Source organism: Sapajus apella, unplaced genomic scaffold, assembly GCF_009761245.1.
Source record: "Sapajus apella isolate SASKATOON/1434 unplaced genomic scaffold, GSC_monkey_1.0 scaffold6, whole genome shotgun sequence".
Lineage (NCBI taxonomy): Eukaryota > Metazoa > Chordata > Mammalia > Primates > Cebidae > Sapajus > Sapajus apella.
The window spans coordinates 59,217,032-59,237,154 of NW_022436946.1; the positions used below are offsets into that span (position 1 = coordinate 59,217,032).

General features: G+C 45.2%; 1 protein-coding gene across 13 annotated transcripts in view; it reads right to left on the minus strand.

Annotated features, from left to right (window-relative positions):
- The window catches only part of ANKRD6 (ankyrin repeat domain 6), a 197,635-nt gene that overhangs the window by 17,362 nt on the left and 160,150 nt on the right, over nt 1–20,123 (minus strand). For 5 of the 13 annotated variants that reach the window (XM_032275253.1, XM_032275260.1, XM_032275254.1 and 2 more), the window contains exons 4-8: nt 14,319–14,417; nt 11,365–11,463; nt 5,356–5,454; nt 3,816–3,914; nt 703–801 (exon numbers count right to left, since the gene is read on the minus strand). In XM_032275253.1, the coding sequence (XP_032131144.1) occupies nt 703–801; nt 3,816–3,914; nt 5,356–5,454; nt 11,365–11,463; nt 14,319–14,417 (495 nt within the window). Of the gene's footprint in view, nt 1–702; nt 802–3,815; nt 3,915–5,355; nt 5,455–11,364; nt 11,464–14,318; nt 14,418–19,326; nt 19,664–20,123 lie in introns of all 13 variants that reach the window. The other 8 variants (XM_032275257.1, XM_032275249.1, XM_032275256.1 and 5 more) reach the window with 7 other exon arrangements.

The window sequence follows — 20,123 nt, forward strand, 5'->3', positions numbered from 1 at the left end:
GAGTTAACTGTGCCCCCAGTACTGGTTATAGAGCTATGAGAAGGCAGGAGGAAGAAGAGGGAAGCTAGATATAGGAGCCAAGGAGGCTTGAGAGCCTGTGCCAGCGTCAGCAGTCCCAGGCCACCCCCCTCAAAAACACCTCCACACAGCAGCTGTTGCACCCTCCAGGCCCCGCTGAGCCATTCAGAAAGGAAGAGACTGCAGGGTGGCCTCGAAGAAGAAAGTGCACCTGAGTTGGCGCTTGCTCTAGGATCTGTAGGACACACAGTAGCGGAGGAGGAAAACAGTGAGGTCAGGTAAAGTGAAAGAAAAAGGAGTTGGCTTAGAATTTTGAGGCTGATTAATCTGAGGGCCAGGTGGCCATTTTTCTGAGCACCACATACATTTACAGCCTGGAACTCACTTTGGATAGCATCCACTTGTCAGTTTACCAGGACATCCCTGAGTTCCTTTTCATGCCAGGTTGTGCTCACTGCAGCTAGGTGGCTAACAGCAGGCTTGTCAATTCCTGGGGCTGCTCAGAGCATGGGTTCCCTTCAAGTCCACCCCAATGGCCCCAGGGGCTGTGGTTCCAGCAGAGATCCCCCTTCTTCCAAATGCGCTGGGCCCAAGGGTCTGCAGGGGTTTAGTTCTAACAACACACCTCTCGTTCTGGAAAGGGGTGGGAACCACTTCAGAAAGCAACGTTGCAACTCAACTTACATTGTTAACAATGGTCGTATCTGCTCCGGCTTCCAGTAAGATTTTGGCCACTTTCTTGTGATTTAGGGCAGCAGCAACGTGAAGTGCTGTGTCTCCAGCCTGGAATTGATTAGAAGGCCTGCTAAACCCCATCTGCTCATGGCCTACAGCCCTCAACTTTTCATTACCTGGCCTAGGTGTGGCTCTTCAAAGTCAAACTGAGATTTGCCTGAGACCAAAATAGGGCCCTTTGTTAAAGCATCATGAGTACTTAAGGAGATCTTGGAACTGAGTGACCTCGGCACTAGTATCATCTTTCTTTCTGAGTGGGGATATCTAAAATCACAGAGCAGGATTAAACGCAGGGGCAGAGTAATGCTGGCCTGGAGTTGCTGAGAATGGTAGGACCTGAAGCCTCACAAAGACATGAGGACAGGCGGGAGGCCTGGGGTGGACAGGCTAGTCATTCCACTTTTGACTCTTTTACTCAAGGAGGTCAGAGGTCAGAAAAACTGCTTGGTGTCCCACTGCTAGATTGAGCAGGAGAAGCTGTGAAGACGGCTACTTCTGCAAGCACTGGAGAGGTGACAGGCTGGCCTGCAGCTATGGTGGGTAGATCTGAAGGGGCCACTGGGACTCAATCCATCTGCAGGCTCAGGATATGCTTTGTGCGGGTGGAAACACCAAGAACCAGTGTTCGCTTAAGACCAACTGTTTTCTACATCTTACAGATAGCCTATAAATAAGTGCTCACATTATCTTTATACAAAAAAATATGCTTTCACAAAATCAACTCTGAGAAAAGGATAAAGACAACTGCAGCTCAGTGGGCCCACTCCAAATGCAAATGCTGTCATTTCCCAAACATGATGATATAAATAAACCAGACAAATATAGGAGAAGTGAAACAATTCATTCTCTCTCCTATCAGGTGATCAGGCAAAGTGCCTGATACTTTTTTCCTGGGTAGCATGAAAATTCAGTCATCTTTGTGAGGGGTGGAAAAATTGTATTTTTTTTTTTCTCTTTGGGACAGAGTCTCACTCTGTCACCCAGGCTGGAGTGCAGTGGCATGATCTTGGCTCACCACAACCTCCGCCTCCCAGGTTCAGGCGATTCTCCTGCCTCAGCCTCCCAAGTAGCTAGGACTACAGATGTGCGCCACCACACCCGGCTAGTTTTTGTAATTTTTTTTTAGTAGAAATGGGGTTTCACCATATTGGACAGGCTGGTCTTGAACTCCTGGCCTTATGATGTGCCCGCCTCAGTCTCCCAAAGTGCTGGGATTCCAAGTGTGAGCCACCGCACCCGGCCATGTTTCATTTCTGAGTCACTTAGCTGGGTGTGTTGAAGGAAGCTCTGCAGCAGTGCTTTTTCCTTGGCCGAATACTAGAATAACCTTTGGAGCTTTAAAAAATGCTGATGCCTGGGTCCCACTCCCAGATATTCTAAATTCATTGGTCTGCCATGTGGGCTGGGCAGGGGGACTTTTTAAAGCTCTCAGGTGCCGTGACATGCTACCAAGGCTGAAAGGCACTGGTGGAGGGGTCACCTGATGACCTACTTAGGAATGACACACTTAGCTACTTGATTAGGTCAGTGGTTCTCAATCCTGGCTGTACACTCAGATAAAGAGCTTTTTAAAAACACCATTGTCTGGACCTCACCCCCAGAAGTTCTGGCTCTTTCAAACTGGGGTAGAATCCAGGAACAGTATTTTTAATTCCCCTGTTGATTCTCATATGCATCCAGGTCAGAAATCACCATTATATGGTATGTTAATCTGCACCACAATCTAATGTTTTTTTAGTTCAGATTTATGCACTTCAACAAAGAAAAGCCAAACAATGTACCATATAGGTATCAATAAATACCAAGACAATCTATTTTTTAAATCCAATGACTGCTAGAAAATGTGCACATTTCCAAGGAAGACTGTAATACTCAGAGCTTTATTTCAAAACCCCATTACATGGCACTATCTATAGACTATGTACCCAATATACAGAAATGAAAGACTCTATCAGCTCAATTGTAAGTGAGTAGCAGTACAAGGAACAGAAGAAAGGGAGTCATAAGACTTTTAATTACTTGCTTGGTGTTTTTCTTTTTTAAGAAAGAAAACAGAACTCAGGGAGTCATAAGACTTTATATGTTTGCTTGGTGTTTTTCTTTCTGCTTTAGAGAGACGGGGTGTCATTCTGTCACCCCGACTGGTGTGCAGTGGCAAGATCACAGCTCACCACAGCTTTGAACTCCTGGGCTCAAAACAATCCTCCCACTTCAGCCTCCTGAGTAGCTGGGACTACAGGTATATGCCACACTGCCTGGATAATTTTTATTTTTTAAATTAATGTATTTATTATTTTTTTTTGAGACAGAGTCTCGCCCTATCACCCAGGCTGTAGTGCAGTGGTGTGATCTCGGTTCACTGCAACCTCTGCCTCCTGGGTTCAGGTGATTCTCCTGCCTCAGCCTCCTTAGTAGCTGGGATTACAGGTGCATGCCACCATGCCCAGCTAATTTTTGTATTTTTTGTAGAGACATGGTTTCACCATGTTGGCCAGGCTGGTCTCAAACTCCTGAGCTCAAAGTGATCCACCCACCTCAGCCTCCCAAAGCACTGGGATTACAGGCATGAGCCACCACGCCCGGCCACATTAAAAAAAAATTTTTTTTTTGTAGACACAAGGTCTCCTTATGTTGCCCAGGCTGGTCTTGAACTCCTGGCCTCAAGTGATCCTCCTGCCTCAGCTTCCCAAAATGCTGGAATGTGAGCCACCGTGCCTGGGCTCCCTTGCTTCTTTACTAAATCACATTCTTCCTTGTGGGTTTTCTTTTTAAAATCATATTTAAAAAACAAAGCCTGCCCCAGGATCTCCAGAAAAGGTTCAATATGCAAATGTGGTGATATGTACAGGAATTATAAGGGCACACTTTCTCTAGGAGGCCAGATAAGCCAGGGCCACTAGAACTCAGGGGGACACCCATGCAAAGCCCAGAGCTGGTGGAGTCCCAGATAGGTGAAATGGCAGCACTTCCCAGCAGCCTCTTCTCCCATTTGCACTAACACACCTGTCCGGTAGCCTTGTGGGAAGGATGCTGGCAGCCATGAAGAGGAAACATGCACTGACCTGGTTCTTTTCATGGACAGAACAGAAAGCACTGAGGAGGAGCCTAATGATGGACAAGTGATTATAGCGCGCAGCAACGTGCAAACAGGTGTCTCCTGCCTGCGAACAGAAATCAAACTCTAAGCACAATCTGAGCAGTTACAAAAAAAAATAGAGAAAAGTAGAAAGAAAATATTATTTAAAAGGTGGCAGACTATCATATACTCTTTAGGAAACCATAGCAGCTCTTTTAACATAGATGCCAAGGCTTGCCGTCCTTTGCTGCTGTGACTGCTGTGGGCAGCCTTGCTCCTTTTCTGCCTGTGCAGAACAACCAATGGTCACAGAATCACTGCTTTCATGTTTATGAAACTAGACATCTGCTCCCCACGAGACCTTCGCAAGAGCTGAGGCAGGCTCTGCTTACCCAGTGCTTGAAGAGGATCCAGTGACCCTGGGCTCCCTACAACCCAAAAGGTCTATAATACACTGACTTAAGACTAACCGCATTGCTTTGGAAATGAGCCCTTCCCAGCACAGATCTCTTATGGATGAAAGGACAGGGCAGCAGGAGGGTTGTCAAATCTTAAGATCACATATGCCCCCGGAAATTCAAGGAGTATCCAACTTTGGACCTTAACATCCTATATGAAGCTATGTAGTGGGGGAGCTGATAAGGAAGCAATCACTGGGAGCAAAAAAGGGCATGAAGGAAAACTCAGGGCAGGATCCTCAGTAAGCACAGCAGGTAGAATCCTGCTCCCAGAAAGACAATAAAGAACTGGAGACAAAAAGCTGCCTGCAGTGTTCTCTTCCCGTTTCCATGCTAGCTCTGTCTGGAGAATGTTGGCCACATGGCATACTTTCCTCCCCTGCATTAAGATGGAACCAAGCTCAAAGCTGAGGTTCAGAGCTTAGATGAGTTAGATGAGGGCTACCCCAAACAGGGAGACCTCAGCTGAGGCCACTTTAGAAAAAAACTCAGATTTTTTTTTTTTTTTTTTTTTTTTTTTGCCAATGTGGCTAAGGCAAGGGATTTATAAAGGAAATACATCTTCTTTATGGAGGAAGAAGTGATACCCACGTGACGTTTCTGGTTAGCTCATCCCAAGGGTGCCTCAGTAATCAATAGGACCTGCTCACTGTAGATGCTGGGCATGGGGTATCAGAGGACCTTTCCCCGTAAATGGCGCCAACTCACATATGCTGGTAATAGTACAACACTCTATGTGGGTAGAGACTTTCTTAAAACATTAACTGGTTTCCTAGTCTTTCATTGGCCAGACATGTGCTGTAAGAAATGATAAACTAAAGTTGAAGCACGAAGGGAAAAGGATGGGAGAAAAGCAGTATTTCCAAATCTATTGATTCCTCTTCTCGTGTGCCTAAATGACCCCTTAGAAAATTGGCAAAAAAAAAAAAAGAGAACACTTTAGAGATAGTCCCTAAACACTTTTTACATTTTAATTTCGAGACATTAAGGTTCAAGTATGCTCATGAAGTTATTTTCTGAAGTGACACAAGAAAGAGAGAGTGTGAGAAGCCGGTTTTGTTCACCCACGTTATTTTTGAGGTCAGCGCGGGACCCGGCCAACAGGAGGACGCGTGTGCTCTGGGAGTGGCTGTTCTGGCAGGCCAGGTGCAGAGCCGTGTTCCCCGCCTTGGAGAGAGGCAGAGAGAGGGAGGACACATTAGCAACATGCTTCCGCACAGACCTGCATGCCTTGCAGAGGGGCAGTACTTACTCCTGGGAAAAGGCAACGCTTACATTCTCTGCCTCCTCAAAGGAAGGGTTGGTTTTGGTGGGGATGCTTTAGAGGCAAGAACATTTAATTTGGAGTCCAAACAGGCAGAAGAGTCCTATTTGTCATAAAGCCTTGGTTCCAAGTCCTGGCTCTACCAGTAACTAGTTAAAAGCCAGTCTCTTCAAATGCTTAAATTACTTACCTGGGAAATGGAGCATGACCCCCACATCCTGAGGCTGTGGGGATCGATTCAGTGTCCAGGAAGGTATTTTCTTAACCATACAATGCTGGACACATGCACAGCACTCAATTCCTATAGATGATGTCCTACCTCACATAAGCAATAGCTGTGGTTACAATCCTTGCCAATGGTGGGCTTAAAAAAGTAGAACTAGCCACTTCCTGGATGTGCACATGAGATTTAACTTGTAAGCCTTTTTCAAGTCACCCATTCTTGTATTTTTCTCGAAACATCAAAATTTTAACTCTGGACACCAGACCCCGCCTTTTAGGCAGTATAGTCACATGTGTCACTTAGGACACAGATTGAGACACTCTTGCTTTTTGGGTCCCTCTTGTTTTTGAGATCCTCAACACACCATGTCACAATGGATCAGAATAATGTCCATAGCAATACTGCAAGAAAAAATTGTAGGACATGAACAGAACTTTTGAGTCTATGGGAGTAGGGCACGTGAGGCTGCTGATAATCCCTAGAAAAGTAACAAGAAAACAAGGCTGTGTGATAGGTGACGCTTGGTCATCCAAGAGCCTGCCAGCACCCAGGAGGTTAACACAGAAGCTCTGCGCTGGTTCTGCTGAGCCTAAGTGCTGGGTCAGGCTTGCAGGTGCGTGGACTCAGAGCTATTACACTGCCTGGCTGATTGCTTCTCCCTCACCTAGTTCACTCCCCTCTGGATCTCACAGTACTGGCTGCTGACACTCCAGTATGTTAGATTCCTGATCTTTTAAAAATAGAAATGAGTTAAAAAACAAAAACAAAAACAAAAAAACAAATAGAGGAATACTGGATGCGACCAGTTTACTTATCCCCCTTCTCTTCACCTTAGCTCCAACCAGCCCAGGTGGACCTTTTGTCTCACTTTACCTCCAAGCACAGGGAGGATTATGGGCCTGAGGTTCCAGCAGGCTCACTGGTTCTCAACCCTTGGATGCACATTGGAATCACCTGGGGAAGCTTTCAACCCATCCCTGTGCACAGCCACAACCGTTCTAGGGACTCTGATTTACTTGGCCTTGAGGGTGGGTGTCCAGCGTCCCCATTTTAGCACTGAAAGTCCCACATTCTGGGGAACCCCTTAGCCCAGGGCAAACTGGAACAGTCCATCACCCTAGGCCTGGTCTTCAGGGTTTTTTTGCTTTTTTTTTTTTTTTTTAAGTTTTGGTTACAATTCCCCAGGAAGGGTCTAACATGCAGCCAGGTGGAGAACCACTGCTAGCTTAGTTTCAGCAACAAGGGGTCTGCCCAGGTCTTAAACACTCTACTCTCAAGTTGTCTGCAAGTTATGGGCTTCATGGCAACCGTTAAATACACGCTGAATAAATGAGTGAAGTGAAAGAAATCTGATGCCTCTAGAAATAGATCATATCAAAGCTTATTTTGCCGCATCAATGATGCAGAAAAGCACTTACATCTAGAAAATTAAAAACCATAGGTTTGGATAAACAAATTGTGGCAGATCCACACAATGGAATACTACTCAGCAATAAAGAGGTGTGATCCATTCCTCCATGTTACATGGAGGAATCCCAAAAACATTATGCTGAGCGAAAGAAGCCACACACAGCAGGCTGCATACTATATGATTCCATTTATATGACATTTGTGAAAAAGCAAAACAGATCCGTGGTTGGCCAGAGCTGGGAGAGGGTGACTGGGGGCTGCCACCAGAGGGTGCAAAGGAACTTTTTGGGGCAATGGAAGCATTCTATATCTTAAAGTGGTGGTGACACAACGGTATACATTTGTCAAAACACACAGAACAGCATGACTTCATACCTATATCTCAAAACCTGACATTAGAAAATGTGACCTAGGGTAGATATATGTGTAGCAGGCGTTTTTCCCCACCCTCAGTAGTGGGTACTGATTTCCCAAACAGAAGCTGCTATATTTGCTGAATAAGGATCTTTCCACAGGCTATGATTAGTGCAGAACGTCCCTCTCTCTGGGATGCATGAGCTTCCTGACCTGTCCTTCTGAAGCCATTTTATCTACACAGAAAAAACTTGTGGCCTTCCACGATATTTTTAGGGCCCTCCATGGGATAGAAGGCAGTATGGTGGGACAGACTGATCTGAGCTAGTTCACAGCTCTAATTATGTCATCAAGAAATCGTGTATCTTAGGGACTCTACTGGCTCCCAGCTTAGGCATACTTATCCATTAATTGAGACCACTTGCTTCTCAGAGTTGGCATTTTAAATAATGTGATTACAGGCTGGGCGTGGTGGCTCACACCTGTAATCCCAGCACTTTGGGAGGCCGAGGCGAGCAGATCACCTGAGGTTGGGAGTTCAAAAACAGCCTGGCCAACATGGTGAAACCTGGTCTCTACTAAAAACACAAAAATTAGCTGGGCATGATGGCAGGTGCCTGTAATCCCAGCTACTTGAGAGGGTAAGGCAGGAGAATCGCTTGAATCTGAGAGGCAAAGGTTGCAGTGAGCCGAGATCGAGCCATTGCACTCTAGCCTGGGTGACAAGAGTGAGACTCCATCTCTTTAAAAAAAAAAAAGTGATTATACACCACCAACTCCTGTTCCAGACCACGTGCACTTTGAAGAAATGGGGCAGCCACCGGCCTGCTAAGCAGTGAGCCAGGCACTACCAGCAGTATTACCGCGCATAGCTCGCTGCTCTCCCTCAAGCTTTTGACCCATGAGGGAACCATGAAAAACATGAACTAGGAAATGACAGCACAAAGCTGCATGTGGTGCCAAGTGACAGCTGTGGAAGCAGCCCCATGGGCCTGTGGAGGGAGAGGGCCTGGGGCCAGGTTTGAGGTCTACAAGCAGGAATGAGGAGCAGGCCAGTGAGGGCACAGGAGGCCCTCTCCGGGAAAGGATCCGAGAGGAGCTCCAGAGGTGGGCTGGGAGAGCCTTATAGACAGTGTCGGGCAGGAGCTTTACAGGAAGATTGCTGAGCAGAGAAAGAGCAGGATGAAAGAAGGGACTAGACTTGAGCCTGCTGATCTACTTGAGGCTTCTGAAATAATCCAGGGAATGCTTACAAATGAGCATGGAAAGAGGAACAGGTGTGAGACTTGAGGATGTCCTAAGATGTGATGAGGGACTGGAGAGGGGAGACAGATGAAAATGAGGGAGGCATGGCTTGCTTAACTATATTCTCTAATAAACCAATGAAAAGGCATTGAGAGCCAGAAGATTTACCAAAGGGCAAAGCCACTGAGGTAGGTTCTCTTGCTCCCACAGAGATTACGTTCACAAAGGCATTTCAGGCTGTCATTTCTATTTCCTGCAGCATGCAAGGTCCAGAGAAGTCACTTCATTGATGGGATATATTTCTATAGGTTGATTCACCTGACATTGCTGTTGAAGATCTTGTATGTAGATGTGTGTGTAGGTGTCATAAGCTAGAGATACTATGGTTTCAGATTTGACTTGGCCATGAAATTATACTTAACTGTGTGTGTGTGTGTGTGTGTGTGTGCATGTGTATCTGTATTAGAGAGGCTACTTACTGCTGTCCATGGTCCCCAGGCTATTGCCGTCCAAAATCCCATTCTAGCCCACCTGATTCATTATCCCAACACTATTAGCTGAAGCTACCACCCTGTGATATGCCAGTGCATTCTGGGAAATTCAGGCCACTTTAAACCCCTGCTACAGACCCAATCTGGCCATCCAGGGACTGAAAAGATGGCAAGCCCTTTTATGACCCTTCTTACCTCAATTGCAAATATCTCCAGAGTACTGATAATGTTTTTATTTTTAAAATAAATCTCTTAGCTGGGTGTGGTGGCTCATGCTTATAATCCCAGCACTTTGGGAGACCGAGATGGGAGGATCATGAAGTCAGGAGTTCCAGATCAGCCTGGACAACATGGTGAAACCCATCTTTACTAAAAATACAAAAATTAGCCAGGCGTGGTGGCACATGCCTGTAATTCCAGCTACTCTGGAGGCTGAGGCAGGAGAATTGCTTGAACTCATGAAGTAGAGGTTGCAGTGAGCAGAGATCACGCCATTGCACTTCAGCCTGGGTGACAGAGCAAGACTCTGTCTCAAAAAAAAAAAAAGCCTCCCAATTACAAAAGAAATAATGAGTTCATTTTGGAAAATTTGGGAAAGGTACAAGAATAAAAATCAATCTTAGCCTCAATTCCCAGAGATAACCACTCTTAATACTCTGATGATATCCTTCTGCGCTTAAATTTTTAAATATACAAATTTATATTAAGCACTGGGACATGTGCTATATATGATCTTATATATCTGTCATGTTCATGTTATTATCTTCAAAACTATGATTTTAATATTAATTATATTCCACTGTATGAATGAACCATAATTCTAAGTCTCCCTCTCCATATTTAAAAAATATCATAACTACTGCTGTCATGAATGTCTTTGTGGGTAAAATTTTACTGGTTTTATTGCTTATTTTTCTTCTTTTCCATATTTCATTTTAATAGCAGGTTTCATTACTTTTTCAAGATGGAGTCCCAGGAGGTAGGTACTGAGTAAAAAGGACCCTTTTTTTGAGATGGAGTCTCGCTCTGTCACCCAGGCTGGAAGTATAGTGGCACAATCTCAGCTCACTGCAACCTCTGCTTACTGAGTTCAAGTTATTCTAGTGTCTCAGCCTCCCAAGTAGCTTGGATGACAGGCATGCACCACCACACTCAGTTAATTTTTTTGTATTTTTAGTAGAAACGGTTTCACCATGTTGGCCAGGCTGATCTCCAACACCTGGTCTCAAGTGATTCACCTGCTTCAGCTTCCTAAAAGACTGGGATTACAGGCATAAGCCACCACACCTGGCAAAGAAAGGACCTCCCCCTTCCTTCCCCTGAGACTGTCTTGGTCTGTGCCCAGGCTGGAGTGCAGTGGTGCAATCTTGGCACACTGTGACCTCTGCCTCCCAGGTTCAAGTGATTCTCCTGCCTCAGCCTCCCAAGTAGCTGGGACTACAGATAGGCACAAGCCACCACTCCTGGATAATTTTTGTATTTTTACTAGAGATGGGGTTTCACCATGTTGACCAGGCTGATCTTAAATTCTTGACCTCAGATGATCTGCCTGCCTAGGCCTCCCAAAGTACTGGGATTACAGGTATGAGCCACCATGCCTGTCAAAAAGGAACCAGTTTTAACACTCCTGATTTGTTTTGCCAAATTGTCTCCCAAAGGTGGCTGTTCATATCACAAGCTCCCAACAGCATCTGGGTAAGCTCACTTTACTAATTTTGGGTACTAGCATTTTAAAGTTACAAATTTATATTAAGTTCTTTTGCTGATATTTTTTAATGCCAACTCCATTGCCAAATTTTTGAATACAAAGAAACTATGGGACAATAATTGCATGTAGATTCCCAGCAGCAGTCGGGGACCTCTCACATGAGCAGGGTTTTGGTGCTGTTAGTGGGCCTGCTCCTGACCTGGGACATCAGTTAGCTTATAGCCTTTTCTGCAAATGAAACTTCTGGGTCAAATGGACCTTCAGGTTCCTCGTGCCTCTCTGGGCTCCCACTTTTCTTGCTGGAAGAAGGTTCCCCTAAGGGGAGAAACCCACAGCCATCCTCACCTGTGAATGAGGCATTCTAGCACCTGCCAGGCCTCACCTTGTTCTTGGCAAGTATGTTGGCTCCTGCTTTAACGAGCAGCTTGGCTGACTGGCTGAAACCGTGCCAGGATGCTTCATGCAAGGCTGTATTCCCATCCTAAGGAAGACACACAGGTGGGAAAGGCACATTACCCAAGACTAATTCTTCTCATCATGATCAATACAACACAGTGGATTTTTACAAAACACCAGAAGGCCTTTCTCAATTGGACTTTCTCATCTGAGCCACTGACTACAGAAGATGATTTAAGTGGTTAGTTTCTCCATTCTCCCAGAAATGTTACATAATAAGAACCATTATAGATGCACAGAAGAGAAATGAACCCATGATGAACCATGGATGACTGTTCATAAGGCAATAGGGGTTAAGTCTCTCTAAGAACCCCAGTTGAGAAAGGCTCCAGACCCCATCCACAGCTTTTGTTTAACAGAAAGCAACATCAGGATGGCATGCTGTCTGTTCCTTCCCACCTCCACCACCCTTAGAGTCTGCTCTGCTCCTGGCATCAGAGAGAACCCTGCAAAGGTCAGGCAAAGGAAGAGCCCAGCTTTGTAAGATTCAGGGGCCTGACAGATTCCTCCACCACTATTCACCAAAACTTAATCTCACCAACCACCTTAATCCAAAAGACTCAGGTCCCCCAACAAATAATGAGGAAGGACTGAGGAAACAGTGATTTGGAAATAAAACTAACAAGTATCCTCAATGTGTGGCTTTTATTTTTTGAGAGAGAGTCTCGCTCTCTGTCACCTAGAGTGGAGTGCAGTGGTGCAATCTCAGCTCACTTCAACTTCTGCCTCCAGAGTTCAAACGATTCTCCTGCCTCAGCCTCCCAAGTAGCTGGGATTATAGGCATGCACCACTACACTTGGCTAATTTTTGTATTTTTATTAGAAACAGGGTTTCACCATGTTGCCTAGGCTGGTCTCGAACTCCTGACCTCAAGTGATCCACCCACCTCAGCTTCCCACAGTACTGGGATTACAGGTGTGAGCCACTGCACCCAGCCTAATGTGTGGCTTTTTTTTTCTTTTTTCTTTTCTCAAATGTTACATGTAATGTGTGGCTTTTAAATAAAAATCATTTAATGAACATAGCTCATATTTGCTTAGTTTACTATTTTAAGCCAAGAAATATCATTAAGTGCAATAAATTGAGTGGGGTGGGGGCAGGAAGGCAAGGGTTACAGGAAGGGCAGAGCCTGGAGAGGGAAAGGTGCCGGGCAACAGCTGGGGCCAGCGCAGGTGCATTCTCCAATTACATCCAGGTTCTGGTTTAGGCTTTAACTCAACCACATCCATGCACCTGGAAACAACTAAAAATAAAGGCCTGGCCAGGTGTGGTGGCTCATGCCTGTAATCCCAGCACTGTGGGAAGCCAAGGCAGGTGGATCATCTGAGTTCAGGAGTTCAAGACCATCCAGACTAACATGGAGAAACCCTATCTCTACTAAAAATACAAAATTAGCTGGGCGTAGTGGCACATGCCTGTAATCCCAGCTACTTGGGAGACTGAGGCAGAAGACTCGCTTGAACCTGGGAGTCAGAGGTTGCAGTGAGCCAAGATGATGCAATAGCACTCCAGCCTGGGCAAGAGGAGCGAAACTCCATCCCTAAATAAATAAATACAAAATAAAAGCCTAACACAGTTGACATCCACAAAGGGAAGTCTAGGGTCTCAAAGGCCAGAGGATGGGGTGGTTGCTGGGAACTGTATTGGCGATGTGTGGCTTGGACAGTGGGACTGACTGCAGAAGGAGGAAGACACAGGAAAGGGGGATGCAGGGGGCAGGGGGCACAGGGTGTGGGGCTTCTGGGTGCTGGCAATGAGCTGCTTCTTGAGCTGGGTGCTCACACAGGTGTGTTCAACTAGTGAAATTCATCAAGCTTCACTTGTCCATTTTTCTGCATGTATATCATATTTTAATGAAGTTATTTTTAAAAAGTAAAGCAGAGTTCTTCCCAGCATAGCCTCTTTTTTAAAAAAAAAAAAAGTAAGCAGAGGCTGAATTACACTTAATTGTGAAGTTTTGTGTTTTAAGATTGTTTGAAAATTTAAGAAGATCGGGTTAATATGTAAGAAGTCTCTCACTCTGTCGTCCAGGCTGGAATGCAGTGATGCGATCATGGCTCACTGGAGCATCAACCTCCTGAGCTCAACAATCCTGCCATCTCAGCCTCCTGGGTAGCTGGGACTACTGGTGTGTACCACCATGCCTTGCTAATATATTTTTTTTAATTTTCAAATTTTTTGTGGAATCAGTGGTTTGGTATGTTGACTAAGCTGGTCTCGAAGTCCTGGCCTGAAGCAATCCTCCCCCTTAGCCTCCCAGAGTGCTGGGATTATAGGTGTGAGCTACTGTGCTTGGCCTAATGGAGCTTACTTTTTTTCCTGCAGTATAGTCTGAAGAAATTAACTTGCTCACTTATCTAAGAAAGTAAACAGAAAGTCTGGGGGCACATCCCTTGTCCCCACCCCCACCCAGGCCTACATAGGTCCTTATTTCTAGATTTTTTTCTTTACCATTTAAGATTTATGTGGTTGTCACTGGTGCCATGGAATAAGGAAAAACATTTAAAAAAAAAAATACAATTGGCAGCTAGGCACAATGGCTCATGCCTGTAATCCCAGCACCTTGGGAGGCCGAGGTAGGAGGAGCACTTGAGCCCAGAGTTCCAGGTGCAGTATGCTATGATCATGCCACTGTACTCTAGCCTGGGCAACAAAGTGAGACCCTCTCTCAAAAAGAAAAGGAAAAAAAAAACTACAATTGTTTGGGATACCAGATAGTGTTTCAAAGGAATTTTGGGCTGATTTCATCATGTTAAATCATAAGTGGAAAGATGGGAGTGATAATATGGCAAGGACTCAAAAATTTCCAGAGCAGGCTTCTCCCTGGAACCACTGGCTTCCCTCGCCTTGGGGAGTAAGTAAGCTCAGTGTCCACTCACCTTGTCTTGTCTGTCCAGGGCACACCCCTCATGGATGAGTGCGGAGATGATCTCCGTGTTCCCCACCACCGTGGCCCGGTGCAAGGCAGTCTGGTCCCCCTGCAAAGTGACAAGAAGGCAGGAACAGCAGTCAGCTCCCCTGCACCCCTTTGCACTACTCACTTGACACCTGGACACAAAGACCCCTCCTGTCCCCATATAGAGCAGAGTGGTTATTTGCAGAAGGGCTTTGTGGTCTTGTTAGTAGACAATGCATGCTGGCAGAGCAATTTTGTTCACAAACTAAGAGAGAGACATTAAGCCAACAGCAAGAATAGCCCTTGGCCACAGAGCTGACCTCAGAATAAGGGTCAGGCTCTCACCTTCCATCCAGGACACGATTGTCACAGGTGTGAAGAGTGGGTGTGGGGGCAGGTGTGTGCTATACAATTAAAGCAGCAATGCCTGGAATCTCTACTGCCTGTCAAGTTCCCAGCTTGCAGGGGAACCACTGTCCAGCTCTGTCAGTTAGCAGCACTCATGATTTGATGCCAGGCATGCCATTTGTTCATTGACTTGTACTAGTTAAGAGCAATGCAAGGGTTTGCCCTATTTCATCTGAGGACTCCAGGGACGGTAGCTATCACTGCATATTTCTAAGAAGCCTCTTCAGAGATTTCATGACAACATCCTCACTGATTTATGCTGCATTCTGAACCCTTTTCTCTGTGATTGGATTCCTGGGATTACCAGCCGTTTTTCTCCTTTAGGCGCCAAAGGGAACTTGACTGTTTTCCTAATTGCAGTTGAGTGAAGGATGAAACACTCCCAGAGGTAAGCAGGTCAAGACTGTAACAGGAGAGTTCTGAAGTCTCTAAGTACCCTTTATCTCTGACAGGTCCTCAGGAAGCTAAGTTGAAGCAAATCAAGCTGAGCCTGTTTTCCAGGCTTCAAAGGGAGGAGGGGTGGGCAGTGTGGACATGCTCTAGTAGAAAAAGTAATGAGCATGAGACAAGGGGTCAGGAGGCCGGGGTTGTGCACAGCTTGCTAGAAGCCTGTCACCCTGCTGGACCTCAGGTGTGTCACCTATAAAAGGAGAGGGTGGATGATCTCCAGGGTTCCTGCATTGCCTTCTCGGATTTTGTGATTTGGTTGGTCAGAGCCTTGTAAAGTTTCCTGGCAGAGCACCAGAGAGGCAAAGGAAACACTCTGGGGTGTCCTGGTCCTTGGCACAGGAGAGAGCAGAGGCCATCACAAGATAAAACAGATTTTTTAAAAGAAGGATGCACTGCTACCTAAAAACAACCTTAATGAAATACTGATTCTACTTATTAAACTCCACTGATCTATAACAAACAACAATGCACATTAAAAGCATGTAATCTGAAATAAAGTTCTAAAGATGGATGGTGATGGTTGCACCACACTGTGAATGTACTTAATGCCACTGAACCGTATAGGTAAATATGTTCAGATGCTAAATTTAATGCTATGTATGTTTTATTACAATAAAAAAAAATCCCTGTTAAAACTCGAAACTGCTTTCTTAAAATTAAAAGTGTCCCTTTAAAACTCCATGAAAGGATTTTTTCTCGTTTTTCTTTTTATAATTTTTAATATTTTCCAGCTTTTTATTTTTGACACGGATAACTTTTAGCATCCAGAAAAACTGCTACTTATTGGAAGTCTGAGCAGAAACAATACTCCAATAATGGGACTGTCCCTGTCACAGACTCTTTTCTCACTGTTCATTCATGGAAAGTAAAGAATTTCTGTAGTGAGAAGGTCAGGACACTGAGGACAGGTCACTGTCCTCAACATTGCCACCACTGACCCTCCCTTCAGCATCCTAAACTATTATTCTCGTTATTAATTAGGCTCAGGCTGGTTTTCTTCCCAGAATTCTTATTCAAAGATAACCCTTGCTGTGGTTAAAAGAAGAACGTGGCTGCTGGGTCAGTGGCAGCAGGAGGTGGACTGTGCCATTGCACTGTCTACCTCAGACCTCTTAGAAAGTAGTTCTAGACAAGGAAACTAGTAATCATATGAGATACCACCCAGGTCTCAACTTTTTGTTTTTGTTTTGAGACGGAGTCTCGCTCTGTCGCCCAGGCTGGTGTGCACCATCTTGGCTCACTGAAACCTCCACCTCCCAAGTTCAAGTGATTCTTCTGCCTCAGCCTCCAGAGTAGCTGGGATTACAGGCATCTGCCACCATGCCTGGCTAATTTTTTTTTTTTTTTTTTTTGTATTTTTAGTAGAGACGGAGTTTCACCATGTTGGTCAGGCTGGTCTTGAACTCCTGGCCTCAAGTGATCCACCCGCCTCAGCCTCCCTAAGCGTTGGGATTACAGGCATGAGCCACCGTGCCCACACCCAAGTCTCAACTTTTTAAAATTTCCATAAGATTTCCAAGACTTCCCATTTCTCTAGCAGAGTGCTGATAGAGTTTCCCAAAATAGGCCTCTAGTGCAATTGATGATTACTGATCTGCTAAAAAACAGTGCCCTCCTTAGCAAGAACCATGTAATTGCAGCTCACGCTTTCAGGGTAGTACTGACTTGGTTAGATTTCCACTTGTTACAGGCTTTTTAATATAACCACAAACTGCCTACACTGTAGCGCTCTCTGTACCAACAAAAACAACCTTTTTCCAGGATAAAACCTATCACTCTGTATTGTTCATAAAGTGTGAGCAACAAGCCCTGAGCACACGGAGTAAGTTAGCCGCTCTTGCTGTACAAATTATTTTATGAAGGGCCTTCACTGGATGATAGGGTGCAGTCTAACATAAGCCTTGGTTTAGGTCAAATGTTTTTTATCATGTTTCACAAGCTGCCCTCTAAAATTATGAGTTGAGGCATCTTTGGAGCCAGAAGGGCACATTATTTATTACTTGCTTTCATCATCAATCTACTGTATTTGCTTCCTTTGAGACAACTTTCCTTTGTGAAACTCTTGCTCAATACAAGCAGCTAAATCTAACTTTCAGTTCAGACCTTAGGTGGAAATTTCTAGACTAGCAAGATTCAGGAGATCTAATGACTTGTGTGAGGTTGCAGCAAGAACACAAATTGTCCTAAGCTGCTGGCACGGGTGTCTCCTGCACACCCCTTCCTCTGGGGACCTTGTGGCTGTCCTACCTGTCTCCAGGCCACAGAACCCCCTCCAGCCGTCCTCTCAGACAGAGACCTCACTGAGACCCCGGTCAGATAAACAATACTGTCTCACCAGGCTCGGCCTCTCCCTGCAGAAAGTGCCTGTCCTTGGCTGGACTGCCAGCTGTGCTTACACTAGCTGGAATGGTTCTGGAGGACTGAGCAATACGCTTTCTTTGGCTTTGAAAAACTCACCCTTCTCAAGTCACCAAGATGAGAATTAAAGGCTCTGAGGGACACAAAACATAATCAAAGGCTGCCTCAGGTTATCATCTCAGATCTATTCTTCCTTAGAATACAACACAAACAATTTAGCACCCCTTGGTTGAAGCATGGTCAGTTACCTACAAATGGACTCTTTCCTCCTCTAAGATTAAAATTTACTATGGAAACATTTCCTCCTTGAAATAACACAGAGAAGAACAAGATGTACCCTCAATACTTACAAGTGGCTACTTTGACATAATTTTTTTTTTTTTTTTGGAGGTGGATTCTCGCTCTGTCACCAGGCTGGAGTACAGTGGCAAGATCTTGGCTCACTGCAATCTCCACCTCCTGGGTTCAAGGGATTCTCCTGTCTCAGCCTCTTGAGTAGCTGGGACTACTTGCACAAGCCACCATGCCCAGCTAATTTTCGTATTTTTAGTAGAGACGAGGTTTCACCAAGTTGGTCAGGATGGTATCGATCTCTTGACCTTGTGATCCGCCCGCCTCGTCCTCCCAAAGTGCTGGGATTACAGGTGTGAGCCACCATGCCCGGCTCTGACATGATTCTTACTTGTATATGATCTAAGTCAATCATGAAGTTCTGAAATGCTAGGAAAAGGCAGAGAACTCTCAACAGCATTTACTCAATTATCTACTCAGTGAACATTCATTCATTCATTTTGATACAGGGTCTCACTCTGTCACTTACCCTAGAGTGCAGTGGCATGATCTCAGCTCACTGCAACCTCCACCTCCCAGGCTCAATCAATCTTCCCACTTCAGCCTCCTGAGTAGCTGGGACCACAGGCATTTGCCACCATGCCCAGCTAATTTTTAAAATTTTTTGTAGAGATGGAGTTTCGCCATATTGCCCAGGCTGGTCTCCAACTCCTGGGTTCAAGGGATCCTTCCTCTGTAGCCACCCAAAGTGCTGGGATTACAGGCATGAGCCACCACACCCGGCCTGAATATTTATTGACTAACTACTATGTGCCAGTCTAATTCCCTCATTTTATTGATTTTTATCTTATTTTATTGATGTCTAATTCTCTCGTTTTATTGGTAAGCCTAGAACTCAGGGTAGCACGCTTGGACCAGAAATCAAATTGTCAAGGCTCTTTGTACTCACTCCAAGCTGCCTTCAACTTGTGAAGTCATTAACCTTAAGACGGGCCTCAGAAAAGATCAGATGCGTCTGTGGGGTTGGGGCTGCCTCTTTCATAAAGTATAGCTGCTGTAGCTGCCCAAGAAGTATTTGTTGAATGATTAACTACAAGAAGCAGAAGGAAAAATGCTGTGGCTGGAAACTTGAAGAGCCTGCCACCTTGCAGTTTGGCACGATGATTTGGAACACGTTGACCCATTTGCAAAGTACATGAACTGCTGGATCTCAGTTCTTCTGAGACAGTGTTTCTCACTTTGAGATTTTAAGAGCTTTAGTGTCTATAAGGTCTAAATCTTTCTTTTGAAATACTGTTCTCTTTCCTACATGGTGAAAAAGTGAGCGTAGTGTTGGCAGATTCCAAGGCCACACTCATGGAAGAAATTCCAGTCATGCAAGGGTGCAGCGTGCCCCTCTTCAGGAGGAATCACACCCATGTGGCACAGGCAGACATACTGTAAGGAAGCTCAAGACAGGATAGTGTGCAAAGCAAGTTGCTGACCTCTTTTTCTCTCTCTGATCTTCTAGGGTCCTTCCTAACCGTCCCTCTGTGGTTTTTCTTATTTTTGTCTTCTTTCATGGCTTTCATTGTGGCCACAGCATCCTGGACTATTTCTGAGGCGGGGGCTATGTGACTGCTCATTGACCAATCAGAGATGGCATTAGTGTTCCAATGAGAGTTGACAGGATTGGCAGGAAGCAAGGGAGAATTTGCTCCTGGAGTTGCATAATCTAAAGAACTGGTTTCCACAGGTTGAAATTCATAATAATCCCACTCCAAGCCACTGGAGGTCATTCTTCAACTAATTCTCAGTCCTTACCATGCCATAAATCAGTATCTGCAGAATATGAAGTTAGGAGTAAATTCTTTATAACATTAACATTCTCTGTTTCTACCCACCATCCAAGACAGGTAACTTCTGAAATTGATTTTTTCTTTTTTTTTTTTTTTTGAGACGGAGTTTTCGCTCTTGTTACCCAGGCTGGAGTGCAATGGCGCGATCTCAGCTCACCGCAACCTCTGCCTCCTGGGTTCAGGCAATTCTCCTGCCTCAGCCTCCTGAGTAGCTGGGACTACAGGCACGCGCCACTATGCCCAGCTAATTTTTTGTAGTTTTAGTAGAGACGGGGTTTCACCATGTTGACCAGGATGGTCTCGATCTCTTGACCTTGTGATCCACCCGCCTTGGCCTCCCAAAGTGCTGGGATTACAGGCTTGAGCCACCGCGCCCGGCCTGAAATTGATTTTTTCTAATAACTGATCTTCTAGATTCTTTAAAGGACACAATCAAGAGTTTT